This window comes from Bos mutus, chromosome 8 (genome assembly GCF_027580195.1).
Source record: "Bos mutus isolate GX-2022 chromosome 8, NWIPB_WYAK_1.1, whole genome shotgun sequence".
Taxonomy (NCBI): Eukaryota; Metazoa; Chordata; class Mammalia; order Artiodactyla; family Bovidae; genus Bos; species Bos mutus.
In genome coordinates, this window is record NC_091624.1 from 103,834,189 (window position 1) to 103,857,421 (window position 23,233).

Below are 23,233 nucleotides of genomic sequence, written 5' to 3' on the forward strand. Positions count from 1 at the left end.
TTTAATCTTGTATCAGCCCCATAGTCTTGTATCCTGGTTATTTGTGGATGGGTTTTATGTTCCCAGAGTCCCTTTCAGAGTTAAGAGTCTGTTTGATTCCAGATTTTAAGCTGTTTGAAAACAGGAGCCTTGTTTGATGTATCTTGATGCAGTGCCCTCAAGAAACCTCTAGTTTTGTAAACAAAAGAAACTTAAGTAACTATGGCAGAATATACATGCGGTAAGGAAATTTACTGAAGGAAAAAGTCACCTCTGCCTGGGATAGGGGATTAGTTTTTAAAGGGATGCCTAAAGGAAATACAGCCTTAAATTGCTCCTATGCCTTGGTTGATAGATATTTGTTTACTTAGGAGATTCTGGCTAAGAGCACTTAGGTGGTCCTTTCCTGAAATTATTTGGAAATATTTATTTTATTGTATATTCGTGTGTTTTGAGGGGGTAGAAAAATTCTGTTCCCTATTATCAGATGCTCCCTATTATCAGATGTTCCCTATTATCAGATGCTGCCAAAACAGAAAAATAGCCACTGCTTTTACAATCCAAGAGGTACAGTTTCCTGGACACTTCCTGGGACAGGTAATTCACTACCTCTGGAGACTGGCCCCCTCCAGACAGTTCTGGTTTTTACGAAGTGTTTCTTAACAGTGAGTTGAAGTTTTACTCTTTGTTCACCCTTTGGAGTCAAGAGAGTCTAATCCTTGTTTTGTAATATGCCACTTGAAGTATTTTAAGACAAGTCTCATTCTCTTCAAGAACAATGATATACAAGCCAAATGTTCTGTGTTCTGCTTGTAGTTATTCATTATATGTTACTTTTTCCAGACCATTAACCAACCTGGTCTCTCTTACTTTAAAGTCTAGTATTCAAAACTGAACAATATTCCTTAGGTGTGATCTGGTTATTTCAGAACTTTAAATTCCTTTCTTATGGATACTGTATTTCTAATTAACATAACTCATAATTGCTTTAATTTAAAAAAATGCACTTTATTTATAAAATGTTTTATTTATTTTTTTAGGCTGTGCTTTGCAGCCTGTGGGATCTTCGTTCCCCAACCAGGGAGCAGACCCATGTCCCCTGCATTAGGAGCCTGAAGTCTTAACCACTGGACTTCCAGGGAAGTCCCTAAAATATTTTAAGTGAAGACAAAAATACTGAAAATACTGTAACAAACCGTTTTTGATTCCATCATGCTGACAGTCATTAAGGTGATGAGCAACAGAGTCACATTAAGCAGAGGGTGGTCCAGATTCAGTGGAAAGCTGAGCACACTTTGTGTGATGGACACAGACAGGAAACTGTGTACCCTCAGTTCATCCCTGATGGAGAACAGGTGTACAAAGGTTAACCTAGAGAACTTCCTGGTGGTCCAGTGGCTAAGACTGTGCACTTCCAGTGCAGGGGGTGAGAGTTTGATCCCTGGTCGGGGAACTGGGACCCCAGGCACCCGTGCAGTTTGGCCAAAAAGAAAAAAGTTAACCTAGGAAATGCCAAGTCATCTTAAGTTCATTGAGATTTCAGGAAATTTTAGCGAAGTAGCACCATTTTACAGCAAAAAGTTTTCAGAAAACACAGAATAAGTGCTTTGTAATGTGTAGGGCCTTGAAGAAATATTAGATTTAGATTAGTGGTGAGGATCATCCGTGTGTAAAGCCAGTATGAGCCAAGTCATTTGGTAGGACTGTGCACAGTGTGTGGGGCTGAGGATTCCAAGTTAGAAGTACATTGTAAAGGGACTTCCTTGGTGGTCCAATGGCTAAGACTCCTTGCTCCCAATGCAGGGTCCCAGGTTCCAACCCTGGACAAGGAACTAGATCCCACATGCTGTAATTAAGGTCAAAGATCCTATGTACTGCAGCTAAGACCAGGCACAGCTAAGTAAATAAATAAACACTTTAAAAAAGAAATAGATAAAGGGATTTTGAAAAAAAAAGTACATTGTAAAGAAACTGTACTCCATATAAATTAACTTTAAAAAAAAGAAGTACAAAGTGCAGTGGTGCATGTGGGAATCCTGGAGCTGAGCTATATTCATGGTAGCAGGCAATGGTCAAATGCACCCATGACATGATGAAAGCAGTATTTTGGGAACAGTAATTTGGCAGGTGAATGGATTAGGGGATTATACTGTGAGTTAAACTAATCAAGTTAATAATAGACAGCATTTGAGTTCTTCTATGTGCTAGACTTGAAGTCTATTATCAGTTAGCTTTCACTGGGTTGCCACCCCAAAACTGTGTAGCCTAATTCTGGAGTCTGGTTGCACAACAGTATGACTGTACTTAACACTGCTGAAGTGCCTGCTTACAAATGGTCAAGATGGGCAATTTCATGTGTATTTCACCATGGCTTGCCTGATGGCTTAAGGGTAAAGACTCCACCTGCCGGTGTGGGAGACACAGGTTAGATCCCTGGGTCTAGACCATCCCCTGGAGAAGGAAATGGTTAACCCACTCCAGTGTTCTTGCCTGACAGATCCCATGGACAGAGGAGCCTGGTGGATGACAGTCCATGGAGTCACAAAAGAGTTAGACACGACTTAGTGACTAAACAACAATATATTTCACCATAATTAAAAAAACCAAACTCAGTGACTTAAAATAACACCTGTTATTTAGTTCACAGTTCTCTGGGAGAGCTGGGGGTTCTTCTGGTCTGGGCCAGCTTGGGGTTGATTCCTACTGAGTTTGCTCAGTTGGCCAGTTGGCATGTGGCTGGACCATGTGTGATTTACAGGCTATAGGCTGGGGGCTCTCTACTCTTGACTGGAATTGTGCAAACCCTAGTGTGCACACACTCTTGAGCTTTATGCTTAACTCACAGTTCCTACTGTCTTATTGGCCAAAAAAAGGGGAGCCCACATGCAAAGAGGTGGAGAAAGACTCCATCTTCTGATGGAAAGAGCAACAAACTTTATGGCCATTTTGTAATTTACCACACTTAGTTGATCTTGACAACAACCCTAAAGACATAAGAGCTATTGGTACTACCATTTTACAGGTTATAAAACTGTGACATAAAGTGGTTGAAATATGAAGCTCTTAAATGGTGGTTCCAGGATGCTGACCTGGGCCTGTTTGAAGACCTTCCTGCTTCCACTCTGAAGGTCACCCTGGGATAAAGAGCACAGGCTTCTACTGGCCCCAGACAGCGGATCATATCCCAGCGCTGTCGTGTGTGCTCCAGATACATCACAGGCACGCAACAGTTGCTGGTTTCTTCCCTTTCCACTTCTTTCCAATTCTGCTGTATAGTCCCGCCCTCCCTTACTCCCTTCCTTCTTTCCTTCCTTCCTGTATTCATCTAACAGACATGGGACCACTGGTTGCATGCTTGATATTGTTCTAGGAGCTTGAGATTAAACGGTGAACAAAATAGGTGAAGACCTTGCTTTTACAAACCTTACATTCTTGTAGAAGAGACAGAATGAAGAAAAAAAAAGATACACAGTATTTCATGTGGAGAGAAGCACTACAAAGAAAAAATGATAGCAGGACAAGGGAGCTGAATGTTTGAAGTCAGGGGACATCATTTATAAGGTGGTCATTTGGGTCCAGACACTTATCTTTGCATCTTTTACGTTTTTTGAAAAGTGAGACCTGGACTATTCCCTCTTCTAGCTCTAAGGTTTGATGAGCACAGAGTACAATATTTTACCATGCTCAGTGACTCAGTTGTGTCCGACTCTTTGCGGCCCCATAAACTGTAGCCCACCAGGCTTCTCTGTTCATGGAATTTTCCAGGCAAGAATACTGGAGTGGGTTGCCATTTGCTTCTCCAGGGATAATTTTGTTAGTTTTAGGTTTTCTGAGCCAGTTTTAATCTGAGGCATTTTTTAAAATGGCTGAGTATACCTCTAATTAGAGAAAACAGTCGGACTATAAAGAAGGCTGAGCGCCAAAGAATTGATGCTTTTGAACTGTGGTGTTGGAGAAGACTCTTGAGAGTCCCTTGGACTGCAAGGAGATCCAACCAGTCCATTCTGAAGGAGATCAGCCCTGGGATTTCTTTGGAAGGAATGATGCTAAAGCTGAAACTCCAGTACTTTGGCCACCTCATGCGCAGAGTTGACTCATTGGAAAAGAATCTGATGCTGGGAGGGATTGGGGGCAAGAGGAGAAGGGGACGACAGAGGATGAGATGGCTGGATGGCATCACTGACTCGATGGACATGAGTCTGAGTGAACTCCAGGAGTTGGTGATGGACAGGAAGGCCTGGCGTGCTGCGATTCATGGGGTCGAAAAGAGTCGGACACGACTGAGCGACTGATCTGATCTGATCTGATCTGAGGAACACCTATGGGACAACGAAAAACCAAAGTGAGGTGGGCAGTCTCCAGAGGTAGTGAATTACCTGTCCTTGGAGGTGTTCCAGAAACTGTGTATCTTGGATTGTAAAGCAGTGGCTGTTTTTCTGTTGGGTCACAGATCCCTGGCTGCATCTGATAATAGGGAACAGAATTTTTCTCCCCCCTCAAACACAAATATATAATAACGTGTGTGTGTGCGTAGTCACTCAGTCGTGCAACCCCATGGACGTTAGCCTGCCAGGCTCCTCTGTCCATGGGGATTCTCCAGGCAAGTATACTGGAGTGGGTTGCCATACCCCCCTCAAGATCCCTTCCCAACCCAGGGATCTAACCCAGGTCTCCTGAATTGCAGGCAGATTCTTTACCGTCTGAGTCACCAGTTCAGTTCAGTTCAGTCACTCAATTGTGTCCGACTCCTTGTGACCCCATGAATCGCAGCATGCCAGGCCTCCCTGTCCATCACCAACTCCCGGAGTTCACTCAAACTCACGTCCATCGAGTCGATGATGCCATCCAGCCATCTCATCCTCTGTCATCCCCTTTTCCTCCTGCCTCCAATCCCTCCCAGCATCAGAGTCTTTTCCAATGAGTCAACTCTTCACATGAGGTGGCCAAAGTACTGGAGTTTCGACTTTAGCATCATTCCTTCCAAAGAACACCCAGGGCTGATCTCCTTTAGAATGGATCTCCTTGCAGTCCAAAGGACTCTCAAGAGTCTTCTCCAACACCACTGTTCAAAAGCATCAATTCTTCCGTACTCAGCTTTCTTCACAGTCTAACTCTCACATCCATACATGACCACTGGAAAAACCATAGTTTTGACTAGATGGACCTTTGTTGGCACAGTAATGTCTCTGCTTTTCAATATGCTATCTAGGTTGGTCATAACTTTTCTTCTAAGGAGTAAGCCTCTTTTAATTTCATGGCTGCAGTCACCATCTGCAGTGATTTTGGAGCCCAAAAAGATAAAGTCTGACACTGTTCCCATCTATTTCCCTGAAGTGATGGGACCAGATGCCATGATCTTTGTTTTCTGAATGTTGAGCTTTAAGCCAACTTTTTCACTCTCCTCTTTCACTTTCATCAAGAGGCTTTTTAGTTCCTCTTCACTTTCTGCCATAAGGGTGGTGTCATCTGCATATCTGAGGTTATTGATATTTCTCCTGGCAATCTTGATTCCAGCTTGTGCTTCTTCCAGCCCAGTGTTTCTCATGATGTACTCTGCATAGAAGTTAAATAAGCAGGGTGACAATATACAGCCTCGACGTACTCCTTTTCCTATTTGGAACCAGTCTGTTGTTCCATGTCCAGTTCTAACTGTTGCTTCCTGACCTGCATACAGGTTTCTCAAGAGGCAGGTCAGGTGGTCTGGTATTCCTGTCTCTTGAATTTTCCACAGTTTATTGTGATCCACACAGTCAAAGGCTTTGGCATAGTCAAGAAAGCAGAAATAGATGTTTTTCTGGAACTCTCTTGCTTTTTCAATGATCCACCGGATGTTGGCAATTTGATCACTGGTTCCTCTGCCTTTTCTAAAACCAGCTTGAACATCTGGAAGTTCACAGTCCATGAATCAAGGCAAATTGGAGGTGGTCAAACAGGAGATGGCAAGAGTGAACGTCGACATTCTAGGAATCAGTGAACTAAAATGGGCTGGAATGGGTGAATTTAAATCAGATGACCATTATATCTACTACTGCAGGCAGGAATCCCTTAGAAGAAATGGAGTAGCCATCATGGTCAACAAAAGAGTCCGAAATGCAGAACTTGGATGCAATCTCAAAAACGACAGAATGATCTCTGTTCGTTTCCAAGGCAAACCATTCAGTATCACAGAAATCCAAGTCTATGCCCCAACCAGTAACGCTGAAGAAGCTGAAGTTGAACGGTTCTATGAAGACCTACAAGACCCTTTAGAACTAACACCCAAAAAAGATGTCCTTTTCATTATAGGGGACTAGAATGCAAAAGTAGGAAGTCAAGAAAGACCTGGAGTAACAGGCAAATTTGGCATTGGAATACGGATTGAAGCAGGGCAAAGGCTAATAGAGTTTTGCCAAGAGAATGCACTAGGTCATAGCAAACACCCTCTTCCAACAACACAAGAGAAGACTCTACACGTGGACATCACCAGATGGTCAACACCGAAATCCGATTGATTATATTCTTTGCAGCCAAAGATGGAGAAGCTCTATACAGTCAGCAAAAACAAGACCGGGAGCTGACTGTGGCTCATATCATGAGCTCCTTATTGCCAAATTCAGACTTAAATCGAAGAAAGTAGGGAAAACCACTAGACCATTCAGGTATGACCTAAATCAAATCCCTTATGATTATACAGTGGAAGTGAGAAATAGATTTAAGGGACTAGATCTGATAGAGTTCCTGATGAACTATGGACTGAGGTTCGTGACGTTGTACAGGAGACAGGGATCAAGACCATCCCCATGGAAAAGAAAAAAAAAAAAAAAAAAAAAGGCAAAATGAGTCACCTGGGAGGCTCATTAATACTGGAGTGGGTAGCCTGTCCCTTCTCCAGCGGATCTTCCCGACCCAGGAATCGAACCAGGGTCTCCTGCATTGCAGGCAGATTCTTTACCAACTAAGCTATCAGGGAAGTCCATAAAATTAATAACAAAATATTTGCAAATGATTTCAGAAAAGGGCCACTTAAGACTTCTTCACTAAACATTATCTTAGTTTCTCTCTTAAGTAATAAAGACTCTAGAGAAAAAGATTTATACTTAGCAGACATGGAGGGTTGAGATTATTTCAATCATAGAAAGATTTCGCTGTAGGAGTGCAGGGTTCCCTAAACTTGATTTATCCTGAATTTTTAGAAGCATATCAATAAATCTGGAGGCATACTGCCAGCTGCAAGCTGTGTGACATCACTTAGCACAAAATGGAAAAAGTGTTTTCTAATCATGAAGCTCTGGTTTCCATCAAGTCTAAATCCTATTATTTGGACTAACATCTTCTCTGTTAAATCAAATCCTGACTCTTACTTGTGGTTGCTTAACTTTCAGCAACAGTTTCTTCATCCATAAAATAGAGATAGTGGCTTACAATCGCTCAGTCACAGGTTCCTAACTCCAAAATGGTCTAAAACAGGTTTTTAATAAGTCTGGCTCCAAGTCATTTGGCGGTATAATGTGCTTTGATTTAAAGTCATCCCACTTAGGGTAATTATTCACAGTTGAAAAAGTGTTGATAATCCCAGTTACAGGGAGCCACTCCACAAAGACAGGATATGTATGCGTTTTATTGCTGTCTTCTAAAACACTACAGATTCTGAGTTCTGCTACACATCTGGCCTTGAAGTCCTTGGGTGGATTGCAGATCTGTATGATACCTTCTTTAAAGGATTGTGTAAGGATCAAGGCTATTGTTTGTATTGTGCTTGGCATACAGTTGCTGCCCAGTAAGTGGTAGTTACTACATTTGTTATTTCCTAACTTCAGTTCTCAAGTTTGTGGGGTTTTCCCTCCCTTCTGAGGAAACCTGTGTTGTATGAAGTCTGAACGGAAGGCTGTGGGGAAGGTTGGTCACTGTCTACTTGTGGAATTGCTTTTCAGCTGGAGCCCCAGTCCTGGGAGGACAGTCCTGTACTTCTCACCACTGCACGCTCTTCCCCTCAATGCCCTTCATCCCTCTTCTCTCTCTGGAGAGTTCTTGGGAGCATGCTCATCTCAGCAAAGGAAAACAACAGGAGACTCAAGGGACAGGCTGCAGTAGCTTTAGCTTCCCACTCCCTCCCCAATCTCCCTTAGCTCCTGGGAAGCAAGCAGTGGAAATGTTTGTAATAGTGATGTTTTCTATAGTGTGTTTTTTAGTTGTATTTTCCCTGTATCTTCTTGGTAATTTGAGGAAATTGTTACAGATGTATTGAAACAAATAGGTGCCAAGAAAAAGACTGATGGCAGAAGGAGATAAGTGATTTAGTGACCTGGGTCACTTTTAAGATTGTAGAGGGCATTTTTGGAAAGGAGGGGCATGTTCTTAAAGATTGTTACTCTTCAGAAGGAGTGCAATCTAGCTTTGACATCAGCCCCCAAACCCTTAGGTGTAGCTGAGGATGAAAACATTTGGCAGAGCAGGGAAAGGAATCAAGTTGTATGTGAAGAGCTGGCTCAGAGCTCAGAAAAGAGCTGTTCCTTTTATTTATTGTGAAGTCTTTCCACATTTTGAGAGAGGAGTTGATGAATTGCTCTTAAAATACTCTCTGAACTGATTAATTTATTCATTAGTCCTTCACTGAGTATTTTTATATGCCAGACTGTATGTCCAAAATGATATTACTAATATATGGTGCTTAGTAAATATTAATTTTTACTAATAATTTTAACTTGAATTTCACAATAAAATGAAATTCTTATGGTTAAAAAAAAGCTTTATTCTCTTGACAAAAGAATATGTATCTATGTAAATTTAGGAAATATACACAAATGAAAAGAACATGGTTCACCTGGACCCCAGCAAGGTCCCAAGTTTCACTGTTAACATTCCAAAGTGACTATGGGATTTACTTTTATACATATACATATATACATATATATGTATATATATATACACACACACATATTCTTTTAAACCATCCCCTTGTTAGATATTGCAAATTATTTCCTGTTTCTCTCTTAAAAAGAGAGTGCAGGGAGACTGGTTGGGGGGTGGTATATGGGAACTCAATTCTCTCTGAACCTAAAACTGCTCTAAAATATAAAGTCTCCATAAAAATAAATACAAAAGAGCAATTCTTTCTGATATGGTTGTGTATTAAAATACGGATTTTTTTTTTAAGAAACAGTTTTTGTTTTCCTTAGGGAAGAGTAAATATAAAGTTCATAAGGATTGTTATGGTTCATTGATTTGAAAGGGAAAGATGATTAGAAATCTTTATAAAAGGAATAATTAGATTTCCAGAGGATAATAGAGGTGTGTGTGTGTGTGTGTGTGTGTGTGTGTGTGTGTGTGTGTGTGTGCTCAGTCATGTCCAACTCTTTGCGACCCCTTGAAATAGTACCCTGCCAGCCTCCTCTGTCCATGGAGTTTTCCAGTATACTGGAATATAATATATATTATATAATATATAATAATATACTATATTATATATTATATATAAATAATATATAATTATATATAATATACTGGAATATAACAGCATAATACTGGAGTGGGTTGTCATTTCCTCCTCCAGGGAATCTTCCCGACCCAGGAATTAAACCCCCGTTTCTTTTGTCTCCTGCATTAGCAGGCAAGAGTTTTTACCACTAAGCCACCTGGGAAGCCCCTAATAGAGGTTTGCTGTTGCTGTTAAGTCGCTTCAGTCGTGTCTGACTCTGTGCGACCCCATAGACGGCAGCCCACCAGGCTCCCCCGTCCCTGGATTCTCTAGGCAAGAACACTGGAGTGGGTTGCCATCTCCTTCACCAATGCATGAAAGTGAAAGTGAAGTCACTCAGTCGTGTCTGACTCTTAGCGACCCCATGGACTGCAGCCTACCAGGCTCCTCCATCAATGGGATTTTCCAGGAGTGGGGTGCCATTGCCTTCTCCGCTAATAGAGGTTTAACAGGTGTTAAAATAAAACCAGAACAGGACAGTAGTTAAAGAGGTCAGAAAAGTTTTTATTCAGAAAAGCGTTTGCAGTAAAGGAAGAGACTTCAGTATAGAACTGGGCTCAGTTCCACACAGTGTAGGGGCGGGTGATGAAAAATTACTAAGAGGAAACCTATGGGGTAAAGAGCATTCTACTTGAACTACCTATCGATTTTTACTGGAGGCAGGCCGGGGCGCTAGGATAAGTGGGGGAAGAGGAACCTGGCCAGAAAGTGAGGGTGATCATATATGGGTTATGGGGGATTCTGGCTAAACCAATTTAACCGCGTTCTTGGTAGAGCTGAGCGATGCAAAGATAGCACAGAAATACAAAGGTTGAGGATTCAGAGGACCCTGGCTAAAGTTTGGCCGAGGGGAGATTCCGTTGCAGGAGAAAGAGCAAACTTCTCAAAAGAGGACTGGGTTCCCTTAAGCAGCCTATGGGTTCTGGGGAGAAGGGGAACTCAGAGGCAGGCGCAGAATGGCAGAGTTTTGAGCCTGCGGCCGCGGGGCGGGGCGGGGCTAGCACCTGGGCGGGGCTTACATCTGGGCGGGCGGCGGGCTGGGTTGTGGGGTGAGAGGGGCTGGCCGCGGGGTGGGCGGGGCCCGCAGGGGGCGGGCGGCGGGCGCCTGTTCTGTGCTCAGAAGCCCCAAGCCTATTGCGGGTGAGGGAGAGCCCGTCCCGCCCAGCGGTGGGCGCCTCCTCTCTCGGCTCGGGTCTATGGAGGAAAAACTGCGCTGGCCCTGCGATTCCCATGGCCGCAGTCGCCTGCAGCACCAAGGCCATGTCCCTCTTCAAGAGGACTTTGGTGCTGAGTCCCGGCGCGGCACCCAGGGGGGCGGGCACCCCCTCGCGCGGCTGCCCCTTGCCTCCCGCCGCCTGGCCGTCCAAGGACCGGCCGGGGAGAGGGCGTGTGCTGCCGGCTGCGGAGCCCCGCGGCAGCCGGCCGCTCGCCCCAGCCGCACTCCAGCACCTCCGCGTCTCCCACCGCCGTGTGTCTCCTCTCCCGCAGGACTCGCTCAGCAGCAGCTTGAAAACATGCTACAAGTACCTGAATCAGACCAGTCGCAGTTTCGCAGCTGTTATCCAGGCGCTGGATGGGGAAATGCGGTGAGTGGCAGAGGCTGCAGTTTTTGACTTGGGGGAGGAAAACTTTGCCAGAGGCCTGCAGAGTCATTCGAAGCTACTTTTTGACACAGTTCCTCGCGTTGCAGTCTCGGTGGTGCTTGTGGCTTTGCCAGAACGTGCCCCAGTGGGTGAAGGAAATGTTGGCGGTTGAAACGCGCCTGTGTTTACTTTGGGCCTTCCAGGCACCTGGCCATCTCATCGTGTCCCTGCCCAGTTCTTTGAGGGGGTGGTGGTGGTGGGGGGGGGATGTTTATTAACTTTTTTTAGTCCTGGCCGCTGGACCTCTGCGCGGTTCATGTATTTTCCTTGGCTTCCCTTAGGCTACCTTGCATTTCTAGTGTATTGGGTTAATTCTTCTGAAGTTGCCTCTGTGCAGATTATATACATGACTTAGACCAGTTGCCTGTAAGTGTGATAGTATTTGGGCTTCCCAGGTGGCGCTAGTGGTAAAGAATCCATCTGCCAAGAAACTCAGGTTCAGTCCCTGGGTGGGGAAGATCCCCTGGAGAAGGAAATGGCAACCCACTCCAGTATTCTTGCCTGGAAAATTCCATGCGCAGAGCAGCCTGGAGTCCATGAGGCTGCAGAGAGTCAGACACTACTGAGCCAGCCAGCCATACATGATAGTATTTAGACTGAGATGTTATTATATCTTTTGACTTTATTTTATCTGCAAAATAATAGTTCTGTCTACCCATTTGGTCTTTCTACGGTTCTTCACTAGTTAAATGTAACTCATTCTGGGAGTAGTAGTGACATCCAGCTGGTAACATTTTTTATTTTTTTAATAAATTACAGAACTCCATTGTTCCCATCTAAGAAAGGAAAGCTAAGAAGTTGCCTTAAGTAGGAAAAGCTTTGGGTATCCTTTCATTGGTCTGTAGAGTTAAGAGTGTAGGAGGGTTTTCGAAATGGCCTGGCAAAAATGAAATGTGATTTTGAAACAGTATCTTTGAGTGTTTGTTCACATGTATTAGTGGTTATTCCTTTCTTACAGCCATGCAGTATGCATATTTTATCTGGTTCTCCGAGCTTTGGACACACTGGAAGATGACATGACTATCAGTATAGAAAGAAAAGTGCCACTGCTACACAACTTCCACTCATACCTTTATGAGCCTGACTGGCGGTTCACGGAGAGCAAGGAAAAGGACCGACAAGTCCTGGAGGACTTCCCAACGGTAGTAGGACTAGTGGGGTGCAGTCGCATGCATGATTGGTGGGGTGGCTGTCAGCCAGCTTGTGTGCCTGGTTGTCATTGTTTAGTTCCTAAGTTGCTTTTGCGACTCTGTGGACTGTAGCCCCCCAGGTTCCTCTGTCCATAGCATTCTCCAGGCAAGAATACTGGAGTGGATTGCCATTTCCTGCTCAGGGAATCTTCCCAAACCAGGGATCAAACTTGTGTCACCTGCATTGGCAGGTGTATTCTTTACTACTGAGCTGTGAGCCTGCAGGGAACTGCAAAACCAGCAGTCTCAGGACAGCATAGCATAATGTGGCGAAGGTGCATCAAGCCAGACTTTCTGGGTTGGCGGCCCCACACTCTTGCTCACTAACTGGTGCTGCCTGTGATTCCATTCTTTGATCTATAAAATAGATTAAAAGTCCCTGTCTCCTAGTGTGGTTTCGAGGGTGGAAAGAATTACCAATAGGTGGAGCTCTTGCTGCTGCTGCTAAGTCACTTCAGTCATGTCCGACTCTGTGTGACCCCATACATGGCAGCCCACCAGGCTCCCCTGTCCCTGGGATTCTCCAGGCAAGAACACTGGAGTGGGTTGCCATTTCCTTCTCCAATGCATGAAAGGGAAAAGTGAAAGGGAAGTCGCTCAGTCATGTCCGACTCTTAGCGACCCCATGGACTGCAGCGCACCACGCTCCTCCATCCATGGGATTTTCCAGGCAAGAGTACTGGAGTGGGGTGCCATTGCCTTTTCCAGGTGGAGCTCTTAGACAGATGTTATTTGCTGCTATGATTACCAGGATGTTGTTGGTAAGTCCAGCTTTTCTTCCTGTGGAAAGAGCTCTCAAATGCCAGTGTCCTGAAAGACGCTTTGTCCAGTTTGTGCACCCAGGAATGCAGCTGGCCACAGTCACCCCGCTGGCCTCTGGAGCACCCTGAGTCTGGTGGCAAATGGTGCAGCTCACAGTGGGTGGGGCAGTTGTGGAGTAGGGAGTGGGCTCTTTGCACCTGGACTGAGTGAGGATTGACGCAGGATGACCTCTGTCATCCGCAGCTGTGTGAGCTTGGATGCGCTCATTAACTTCCTCGTGCCTGAGTTTCTGCCTTTGTAAAGTGAGAGCTGTGAGGCCTGAATGAGTTTATACATGTAAAGTACTTAGAGTAGTGTCTGGTACATACTGAGTGTTCTGTAAATATTAGGTATGTAGTCCATTCTGTTGGAGTAAAGTGGGTTCTAACTAAAATCTTGAGCTTTAGAAAATTTCACAGATTTCTTTTATGCATGTGCCTAGATCCTACTTTTCTAGGATTTTATCTTAGAAAGTCATATCTTTATCATATCTTATCACATAAATAAGCGATTCTTCCATACCTTATAAATAAAGGTTTGATTTGGCCACATCTCAATGTTCCCTAGGGGCTTCCCAAGTGGCTCAGTGGTAGAGAATCCACCTACCAATGCAAGAGATGCAGGGTTTGATCCCTGGGTCCAGAAGATCCCCTGGAGAAAGAAATGGCAACCCACTTCAGTATTCTTGTTTGGGAAATCTTCCAGACAGAAGAGTCTGGTAGGCTACAGTCCATGGGGTCGCAAAGACTCAGACATGACTGAGTGACTGAGCATGAGCACCAGAGGCTTTCTAGAACAATCATTGTATGTGATGGGTTAAATTAGAGTACATCTTTTTCACCTGGTGCTAGTGGAGACTTGTAGTCTTAGAGATCTACCTCCAATCATAGCTTGAGGAATAACAAAGGGTTACTTTTAAATGATACTAGCAGTAATAGCATTCATTTATTGAGCTATGAGTTATGAAATGCATTTCATTATCGATTCATCATCTTCTTTATTTTATATTAATGGAGTTTAACATGTAATGTCTATGATACACTGTTCCCCATGTTTTGTATAGATGAAGAAACTGAAGCACAGTTTTAGTTTTAAGCCCCTTGCCTGAAATTACCTGTGAAGTTAAGTGGCAGGACCAGGATTCAAATCCAGAAAGCCTGCCTCCAGAACCCTCCTACTCAATTCCTGGTATGCTTTACTGTCCCTTTAAAACATGGTTAAAAGGAAAATTATGTGATTTGAGATAGTAGCATTAAAACATATACATTACCATATATAAAATAGATGGCCAGTGAATTCCCACACAGGGAATTTGCTGTGTGATGCAGGGAACCCAAAGCCAGTGCTCTGTGACAACCTAGAGGGGTGGGATGGGGAGGGAGGGTCAAGAGGGAGGGGACATACGTTTACCTATGGCTGATTCATGTTGATGTATGGCAGAAACCATTACAATATTGTGAAGTAATTATCCTCCAATTAAAAGTAAAATAAAGTTTTAAAGAAAGTAAAAGTTTACATATAGGTGAAGCGTTTTGATCATAGCTCCCAAGGTTTATTATTAGGGAGGTTTCTGTCTACATGCCCCTGTCACCCCTGTTGGGAATCTGACCTTTCTGCATGATACCAGTGGACTGTCTTCCGTGTCTTCTCTTCTCATACTTAGCATCACTAGAGAGTGGCCCGGGGACCAAAAAGCGTACTATAGGTGGGAAACAGAATTACTTGGAGGCACAAGAGAAAGCACCTCCTGGGTGACCTTGCTGAGCAGAGGTCCCTCCCTCAGATTTCTGGGGAAATGGAGAGCTCTTCACTGTCACTCTTTCCTAGACATTTGTTTTCGTGTTCTGTACAACGATGTAGTAAGTACCAAAAAGCTGAAATTGGTTCACATTCAGCAGTGAAGTGTTTACCTTGGAGGGTTTGTTTTCAAGCCTAAGCTGCCCCTCCCCCAGCTGGCTGGCCTTGCCCCTTTTATAAATAGAACTGACCCAGCCCTGTTAGCTGTTGAAAGACCAGGTCCTCTCGAGATTCAGGGATTCAGATGACCTTTGGTAGAGTCGCTGATTTGCTTCAGTCCACGTGGGAATTGCCTTTGGGCTTTGTCTTGGAACAGCTGTTCTGGAAAGAGCAGTTCTGAAGAGATGGGATTGATTTTACGGATTTTAGGGGTTTAACAGTCAATGTTTATCAGAATAATCCTTAATATCTTAGGCTTCTGAGTTCTTTCAGTGCCCTGCAACCAGCTGAGTTTCCCTCAGGTCCTTACATTTAGGTGTTGCCTGAGGGAGTTTTTCTAACCTTTCTGTAAATGTAGACCAAGTCTACATGAGACCAAGATCTCACCCTTCAGATCCTTAGCAAAGTCTGTTCACTACTTTTCGTATTTTGTGGATAGTATATTATTTGAAAAGTTTCATGGTATTTAATATTTTATTTTGACAACCTACAAACACTTCTTTGAACTTAAGTAAGATACTTATGCAGTAGCGATGAATTTTAAAAGCATCAATAATACTTTTTGACATTAAAGCTTGGGCTATGGGGAAAAAAAAAAAAAACATTGGATAGCCTGCCTCAGATTGAACTAAACTGAGTTGTTTAAGAAATTAGAAAGTATAGCCTTTATAATGGGTAAGACACTATAGCTTCATGTCATGAATTCAGAAACTGATGATGGAAAATGGTTGTCTGGTCTCCTCAGTGGAATATAAGCTCTTAGGGCAGGTCACCTGCCAGCTGTGCACCCCAGTACCCACAGCAGTGCTTGTTGCATAGGGAGCACCCAAGACTGCACAAATGAATCTTCATTATAATGAGGCTTGTCTGAAAATGAAATGTTCTTCCTAAAATTCTTACACTTAGGTTCAGTTTTATGTTGAAGCATCTCATTTCTCATTAATTGGGAAGGTGACCACATAATAAGACTTTACATCTTGAGTTTGGAGACTAGCATTTTTATACCCTTCTATTTTAACATGTGTGAAATTTGCTGAGCTTATTCTTCAGTATATAGAAACATAGTATAACATAGATTTAGGCTTACTGCTGGATCATTTGGGGGTCTTCACTAACAAGTTCTGTTACAGCTCTGCTTTACGATCCGTAGGTACCATCTTGTTTCCCAGTTTTAACACATGTTTCATATTTTCTGTTTTTTTACGACCTCCATTTCAGATCTCCCTGGAGTTTCGAAATCTGGCTGAGAAATATCAGACAGTGATTGTTGACGTTTGCCAGAAGATGGGCTTTGGGATGGCGGAGTTTCTGGATAAGCGTGTGACGTCTGAACGGGAGTGGGACAAGGTTAGTGTCCCTGTGGAGCATTGTCGGTGTGGGTGGCACCGATGAGCTGGCAGCACCCACCGTGATGTTTAGGATGAAGAAGAAGTGGTGTTTTTACAACCCAGTGGTAATGTCTCCTCATAAACACTTAACAGTCTTATGTTACCACTGGGTTGTTTCTGAGGACTTAATACACAGAGCTTAAAACACATCCTCATTATGTTAAAAAAAAACAAAGTACTACCATGACGTTCTTTTACATAATGAAGATTTTGAGACACTGCAAGATCTTAAAATGTCTTCAAGATGTCTACTTAGTATTCTAGTTTCTGTTAGAATATTCCTTATTCCCTCAGGGCCTTTACTCCCAGTTTCAGATATCAGAAAGTTTACTGTACTCGGTTGTTTTTCCAATAACCTTTTATTCTACAAGCAGTGCATGTGCGTTGTACATATATATGTACAATATATATCTTTATATAATATAAATATTATATATATAATATAATATATATAGTATGTGTATATATATATATAGTAAAAAGAGAAGAAGAAATATCACATGAGCTAGAGATCACAGATCTCTGATGAGCCAGAGATCATTTTTGTTAAGTCTTTTGTATTCATTCTTCTTGGAATGTTTTTTACTGCTTACATGTACATGGTATATAATGTGTGTGTGTGTGTTTAAAGCAAAATGAGATCTTTTACACTCTCTTTGAAACCTGGTTTTTCGCAGCTAATGATTTCTAGTGTTTCCCTTTTAGTAAAAGTTTCATTATTAAGCACTCTAAACATTTTCTTACAGTACTGTCACTATGTTGCTGGGCTAGTGGGAATTGGCCTCTCCCGTCTCTTCTCGGCCTCGGAGTTAGAAGACCCCTTAATTGGCGAAGACACAGAGCGAGCCAACTCTATGGGCCTTTTCCTGCAGAAAACAAACATCATCCGTGATTATCTGGAAGACCAGCGAGAAGGGAGAGAGTTTTGGCCTCAAGAGGTAACAGCTTCAGGGGGTTTGGGCAGAATTTTGAACGCTCTCTGACAACAAACCATTGAATCCTGTTGGTTGCAAGTGACAGAAACACAAATCAAGGCCCCGTAGACAGCACAGGAGAACGTGCAGACTAGGTTAGGGTTTAGTTTGCTTCAGGGAGACTGGCTGCATCCGTCTAGGAGTTCAGGCTGTGTCCCCTTTTTCTTGGACAGGCTTTCTCCAGTGGTGGGTATAACGTCCCGTGACTCACTCAGAGGCTTGGTTCCTGTGTCATAGTTTTTGGATTTTTCCAGATTCTCACCAAAGGGAAAAAAAAAAAAAAGATGAGACACTCAAGCTTTACCCAAAACCCAGCTCACGGATAACATGTCCAAAAGCACAAGCGACAGAACATCCCAGGAGCTCCAGACCACGAATGGGTGCAGGCAGCACGCCAGCTCCACAGACGAGAGCTCAGAGTCTGTGCAGGACAAAGCCAGAGCAGCTGCAGGGAGATCAGATCAAACAGGTGTTCCTTGTCAGACTGTGTGTGAGTCCACGAGGGCCGCGGTAAAGCCTAGAGCGGCTGGAGTGGACGGGCCCCCTTGAACTGGGCATGGACACTGACCAGCCAGGGTTCTCTTCCTGGACTGGGCCACATTGAGGAGTGAAATAAAAACTGAGCAGCTGGACCTAAGAGAGACCTAAGTGACATCAGCCAGATACAACGCGTGGACTTTGTTTGTTTAAGGTCCTTATTGGAGGAAACTCAGTGGGAAAAAATCAGACAGTGGGACAGTATGGCTGCTAACTGGATAATCTGTATTAAACATTTACCTTTAGTTAACTTTTAGTTGTGATAAGATATATGTGCAAGAAAGGTTCCTGGTCTTTTAGAAATTCATAATAAAATATTAAATGATAACATATCAGTATAAAATGATAAATACAGTGATTATTGGGATTTTAAAATAATTTGGGGGCTGGGGCAGTAGAAGCCAAGCGTCAGTAACTGTTGAAGCTGGTGGATGGTTACATAGGTGCTCATTAACCTTTTTCTCCAGGTTCTGCAGGACAGTTGAGTACCATCAATCTGAGTGAGTTTAGGTGCATGTTAAGCATGGAGAACAAATTTGATTTTCCATTAAATCTCTTAGTCCTTTTAGGCCCAGTCATTTCTTTTGGGGAGTGTATAAAGTTATGCTGCTGCTGCTGCTAAGTCGCTTCAGTCGTGTCCGACTCTGTGCGACCCCATAGACGGCAGCCCACCAGACTCCCCCGTCCCTGGGATTCTCCAGGCAAGAACACTGGAATGGGTTGTATAAAGTTATAATAAGTGTTATTCTTTAGGAAGTTTAAGAATACCTAAGAATAAAAGTAAGTTATTTGCTAGCTTCAGAGAACCCTCTAAGTAATATCATTAAAGATCATCAAACCAATCCCGTTGTTCAAGTTGAGGCTGTTATTTCACTTTCAAGTTACTAAGATCAAGGAGGGTAACGTTCTTATAATAGACACTCAGCTCGTTTCCCCCGGATAACTTGTTCAGCCGTATTCTTATCAGAATTGGGAACATAAGGTTAATCATTAATTATTTTGAGGCCTGGACACCTTGCGAATGTTTAACGTTTATCTTACAATGCCGTTGTAGCTGATTTTGTTATAGCTGGTTATTTTTTCAGAAGTAGACAATTGCCTTGCGAAAATCAGGAGGCCTTTTTGGCCTGAGGTCATCAAAGTATTGCTCCATCTGTGCTGAACTAATTGTCCCAAAGGGACACTTTCCCAAACACTTAACTTACTCTTGGTTGTGGTTAGAGTGTAGTTATAATAGCCATTGCATGGTGGTTAAAACAGATTCAGTCTTGATGAAAGGTGAGGCAGTGGCAAGACAGACTTTGTATATCATAGTTCTTATTTGCAAAGATCCTTTCATGTGGCTCGCGCATTGCTCCCTTATGCATATGCTGACTTGTCTTTAATCTGCTTATCTGTCCAGACTTGGAGCAAGTACGTGAAGAAGCTGGGTGACTTTGCTAAGCCAGAGAACATTGACTTGGCTGTGCAGTGTCTGAATGAACTCATCACCAACACACTGCACCACATCCCCGACGTCATCACCTACCTGTCACGACTTCGAAACCAGAGTATTTTTAACTTCTGTGCTATTCCACAGGTACTGAGCGAGGAGCCTGAGGAGAGGGCGGGGTGCTGGGGGTGGGGACGATGGAAGGCGTTTACGATTTTGGTCTATTTAGGAATGGAGAGTTCCTTAAAAGATGACTCTAGTGTATTTTCTTTCTTTGCCCCACAACCACCACACTCAGCTCAGCCTTGAGGTTAATTAAGTCTGTGCTTTTCCAAAAAATTCTAGAACCTATTTTCCCATTAGCTACTCTAAACTAGTTACTTTGATTCTTATCCTCACTATTTAAATCGAGGGCTTCAAGTCCAGATTTTATGAGTTCTGGGTGAAACACAGGTGAAGCTGTTATTAAAAAGTCATAATTAAGCACTTAACTTTTGCTGTCCTTTTCCTAGATCTTGGGATAACAGAACATGAAACCTGAGCCTCTGAAACCTAGGAACTTAATTTTTAAATCCCTTTACCAATTATTTCAGTTTTTAACTCAAAGTGAAGAAAGTTACAGGATTTAGCTGATTTGGTAACTTGGTTTGGTCTTATTCTAATGACCAGTCTTGCCCAGCTGATGGAACTAAAACCTCCGTGCTGGACTTATATATGCCATGTGCTTAGTTGTGTCCAACTCTTTGCGACCCTATGGACTGTAGCCCACCGCACTTCTCTGTCCATGGGATTTTCCAGGCAAGAATAACAGAATGGTTGTCATTCCCTTCTCCAGGGGACTTCCCAACCCAGGGATTGCAGGTAGATTCTTTACCACTGTGCCACCTGGGAAACCATATGCTGGAATTAGGTTTCCATCTATCCTAGAAATAATTTACCTTTTAAGCATGGGAGACCATACCCTCTCACACCCTACTTTTGTCCCCCACAACCCCCTGTACTTTTTTTTTTTTTTTTTTTAATGTATAATGATTATGTTCATTGTAGGAAAAATAGGGAGAAAAAACAAAATAGTGAAAGTTTTTCAGATACTATTTTGGAATATATGTTTTTCAGATCTAATAACTCATTGCCTTAGCATGGAAAATGTTACATTGGATTGTCTGTTTTTTTTTTTTTTTTTTTCAAATAAAAAGGAACTTTTGTGACTAAATTATAGAATTATTCAGGACTGCAAAGGGCGCTTGATTCTGTGTGTTGCTGAGAAAGGGAGGCATGGGAGCTGGGGTCGTCTTGGCGTGCTTTCTTTATGGGTGTTTTCTCTTGGCTAGCTGTATCTTAGCCCTTTGGCGCTCTCTGCCCATGTTCTCTTCCCGTCTCATGATGACTGGTTACAGTGCAGTTTCTCACATGTTTTCATGAAATGAGATGAACGTGTTTTCTGTCTCTCATTATCCATAGGTCATGGCCATTGCTACTTTGGCTGCCTGTTACAATAATCAGCAGGTGTTCAAGGGGGTGGTGAAGATTCGAAAAGGGCAAGCAGTCACCCTGATGATGGATGCCACCAACATGCCAGCTGTAAAAGCCATAATACACCAGTACATGGAAGAGGTGGGCTTTTTTTAATAATGTTACTATTTAAACATTCCTTCATATTGGGATATTAGATGATCTCAACAACTCGCAGTGTTATGGCATAAAGACATGGGTTGGTGTCCTTTATTCCAGAAGAATATGCACAGGGAGCCGACTGTTGGGAGCTTCCTGGTGCCCTAGTCAGAGGGGATAAAGGAAGCCAGGTCTTATGATGGTGCTCCCAGGAGAATCATATTTTTTGAGTTGGAAGGTGAAGTTAGAGGCCAACCAGGCTTCTCCTTTTATGGCTGATGCATGTGAAGCCAGGTCTGTGGCTGATGACATAGCATCTGAGGGGATCCAGGATCGCAGGCCACACTTCCTGACACCCTGACCAGTGCTTCATATTATGGCAAGGGCCTCAGTGGAGAATCCATCATGGGGAATTTTGACAAAGGAAAACCAAGAGGCTGCAACTATTTCTAAATTTTGTAATGTTGATCTCATTTCATATGACAAAATGCATCCCATAAAACAGAGCATGCCTATTCTAGAACTTTTTCTTAGAGGTTGGGGCTCTCTACTTGCCAGGCCCTGAGCCTTACTTCTCAAGTGAGATGATTTAGCTTCCTCCTCTTCCGAGGACATTTAGTAGCGTCTGGAGACATTTTTGATTTTCACAGGGGGTGTGGGTGGCTACCGCCTTCCGCTGCATAGAAACCCGAGAGGCTTAGGTTTGTTCTTACTGAAGACTGAATTACTGCAGAAGCAGATGAAAACATAAGACCTCCCTCCCCACAGGTCACCACTGTCCCTAGTTTTCTGATCCTTCCAGTCCCTGGGTTATGTTTTGACAGGGATAAGATTTGTAAGGGCAGTTTTATCTAAAAATTCTATAATACAATGACTTCCTCTGATTTCCATTGCATATTGCACATTTTTCTTGTATTTCTTTCCTGTCCTCCATCTGCCAAATTTTAGATCTCTACATTTCTGTGTGAGGCACTCATAGAAGGTATACAGAGCAGGTTTTTTAAAAAACCCCAAATTCTTTTACTGACCAGATGAACATGTCCAGCTGTTGACCAAAAAATAGCTACTGATGAGACTTGGGACATTGGGGTTCACTGTTTAGCCAGCACTTACTTGGGACTTTCTCTGTACCTGGCATAGCAGCCAAAAAGGTGGGTACTATTAATATCAAGGAAATTTGAGGCCCTAACACCATGGCTCAGGCCATAATTTGGACCCAGGTTTGGCTGACTTCAGAGCCACTGTTCACCACAATTCTAAAGGCTTGAATTACCCTTTCTAAATAGTGACATTTTAGGTACTGTTCCCATTTTATATAAATTAGAAACATGCTATGTAGTTTATAGTTCAGAGAATAGTTTTATAATTTTATTCTGATCATTGATTTTAGAAAACCATGTTTTTAAAATGTAGGCAGTTCCATTGCTGTATTAGAATTCATATTTTATTAGGTATTTTCCATCACTACTGGAATTAAAGCCTAGTTGGGATTCACAGTTTGACTTAGGGCAGAGCAGGGCAGGCCACACACAGCTGGCTGACCCCCTGATTTCATAAATGACTTTACATTAGGACACAGCCCCATCCATTTGTTTCTGTTATCGTCCATGGCTCCCAGGGCTTTTGAGCAGCAGGGCTGAGCAGCTATAACAGACAGGGCCCACAACGCTGAAAATACTTTTTTAGGCCCTTTAAGAAAAGTTTGTAGGGACGTCCCTGGTGGTCCAGTGGCCTAGACTCTGTGCTCCCCTTGCAGGGGGCCCAGATTTGATCCCTGGTCAGGGAACTAGATCCCACATGTTGACCTATTGACTTGCCACAACTAAGACCTGTTGCAATCAAATAAATAAATATAAAAAAGATAAATTATTTTATTTAAAATTACTCTAGTGAAACTTAAGGTATTTTAGAGGAAATATTAATAGCCATAAGTTTATTTGACTTAAACTGAAAATTTCCGAGTCTCAAGGAATGGAATGTGAAATGGTTTTAATGTCAGCCTTAAGGACATTTTGTTAATAAAGTTTCAAGTGAAGACTTTTAGTATGAAGTCCACAAGTTGTTGGTCATTTTGCTGGTGGCCAGAGGTTAGCTCGCATCCTGTCTCTCCTCACTGAGCATGTAAGACGGGAAGACATTTACCCCTGGGCTCCCTGATTGCACATGTGTAGGGAATTCAAGGCTCTCACAAGTCTGAAGTGTGAAGGACGAGGTGGAGCGAAGCCCAGATCCCCTGAGCAGGGCAGCTGTTCCTCAGGGCCTCGTCCT

The 23,233-nt window shown here is 43.1% G+C and overlaps 1 protein-coding gene across 3 annotated transcripts in view; it reads left to right on the forward strand.

The window, feature by feature from the left end:
- The window catches only part of FDFT1 (farnesyl-diphosphate farnesyltransferase 1), a 29,541-nt gene that overhangs the window by 1,422 nt on the left and 4,886 nt on the right, over window positions 1-23,233 (forward strand). Inside the window, exons 2-7 of one of the 3 annotated variants that reach the window (XM_005886687.3) lie at window positions 10,922-11,019; window positions 12,035-12,218; window positions 16,242-16,370; window positions 17,158-17,349; window positions 19,325-19,501; window positions 20,816-20,968. In XM_005886687.3, the coding sequence (XP_005886749.1) occupies window positions 10,922-11,019; window positions 12,035-12,218; window positions 16,242-16,370; window positions 17,158-17,349; window positions 19,325-19,501; window positions 20,816-20,968 (933 nt within the window). Of the gene's footprint in view, window positions 1-10,476; window positions 11,020-12,034; window positions 12,219-16,241; window positions 16,371-17,157; window positions 17,350-19,324; window positions 19,502-20,815; window positions 20,969-23,233 lie in introns of those variants that run through there. The other 2 variants (XM_070376026.1, XM_070376027.1) reach the window with 2 other exon arrangements.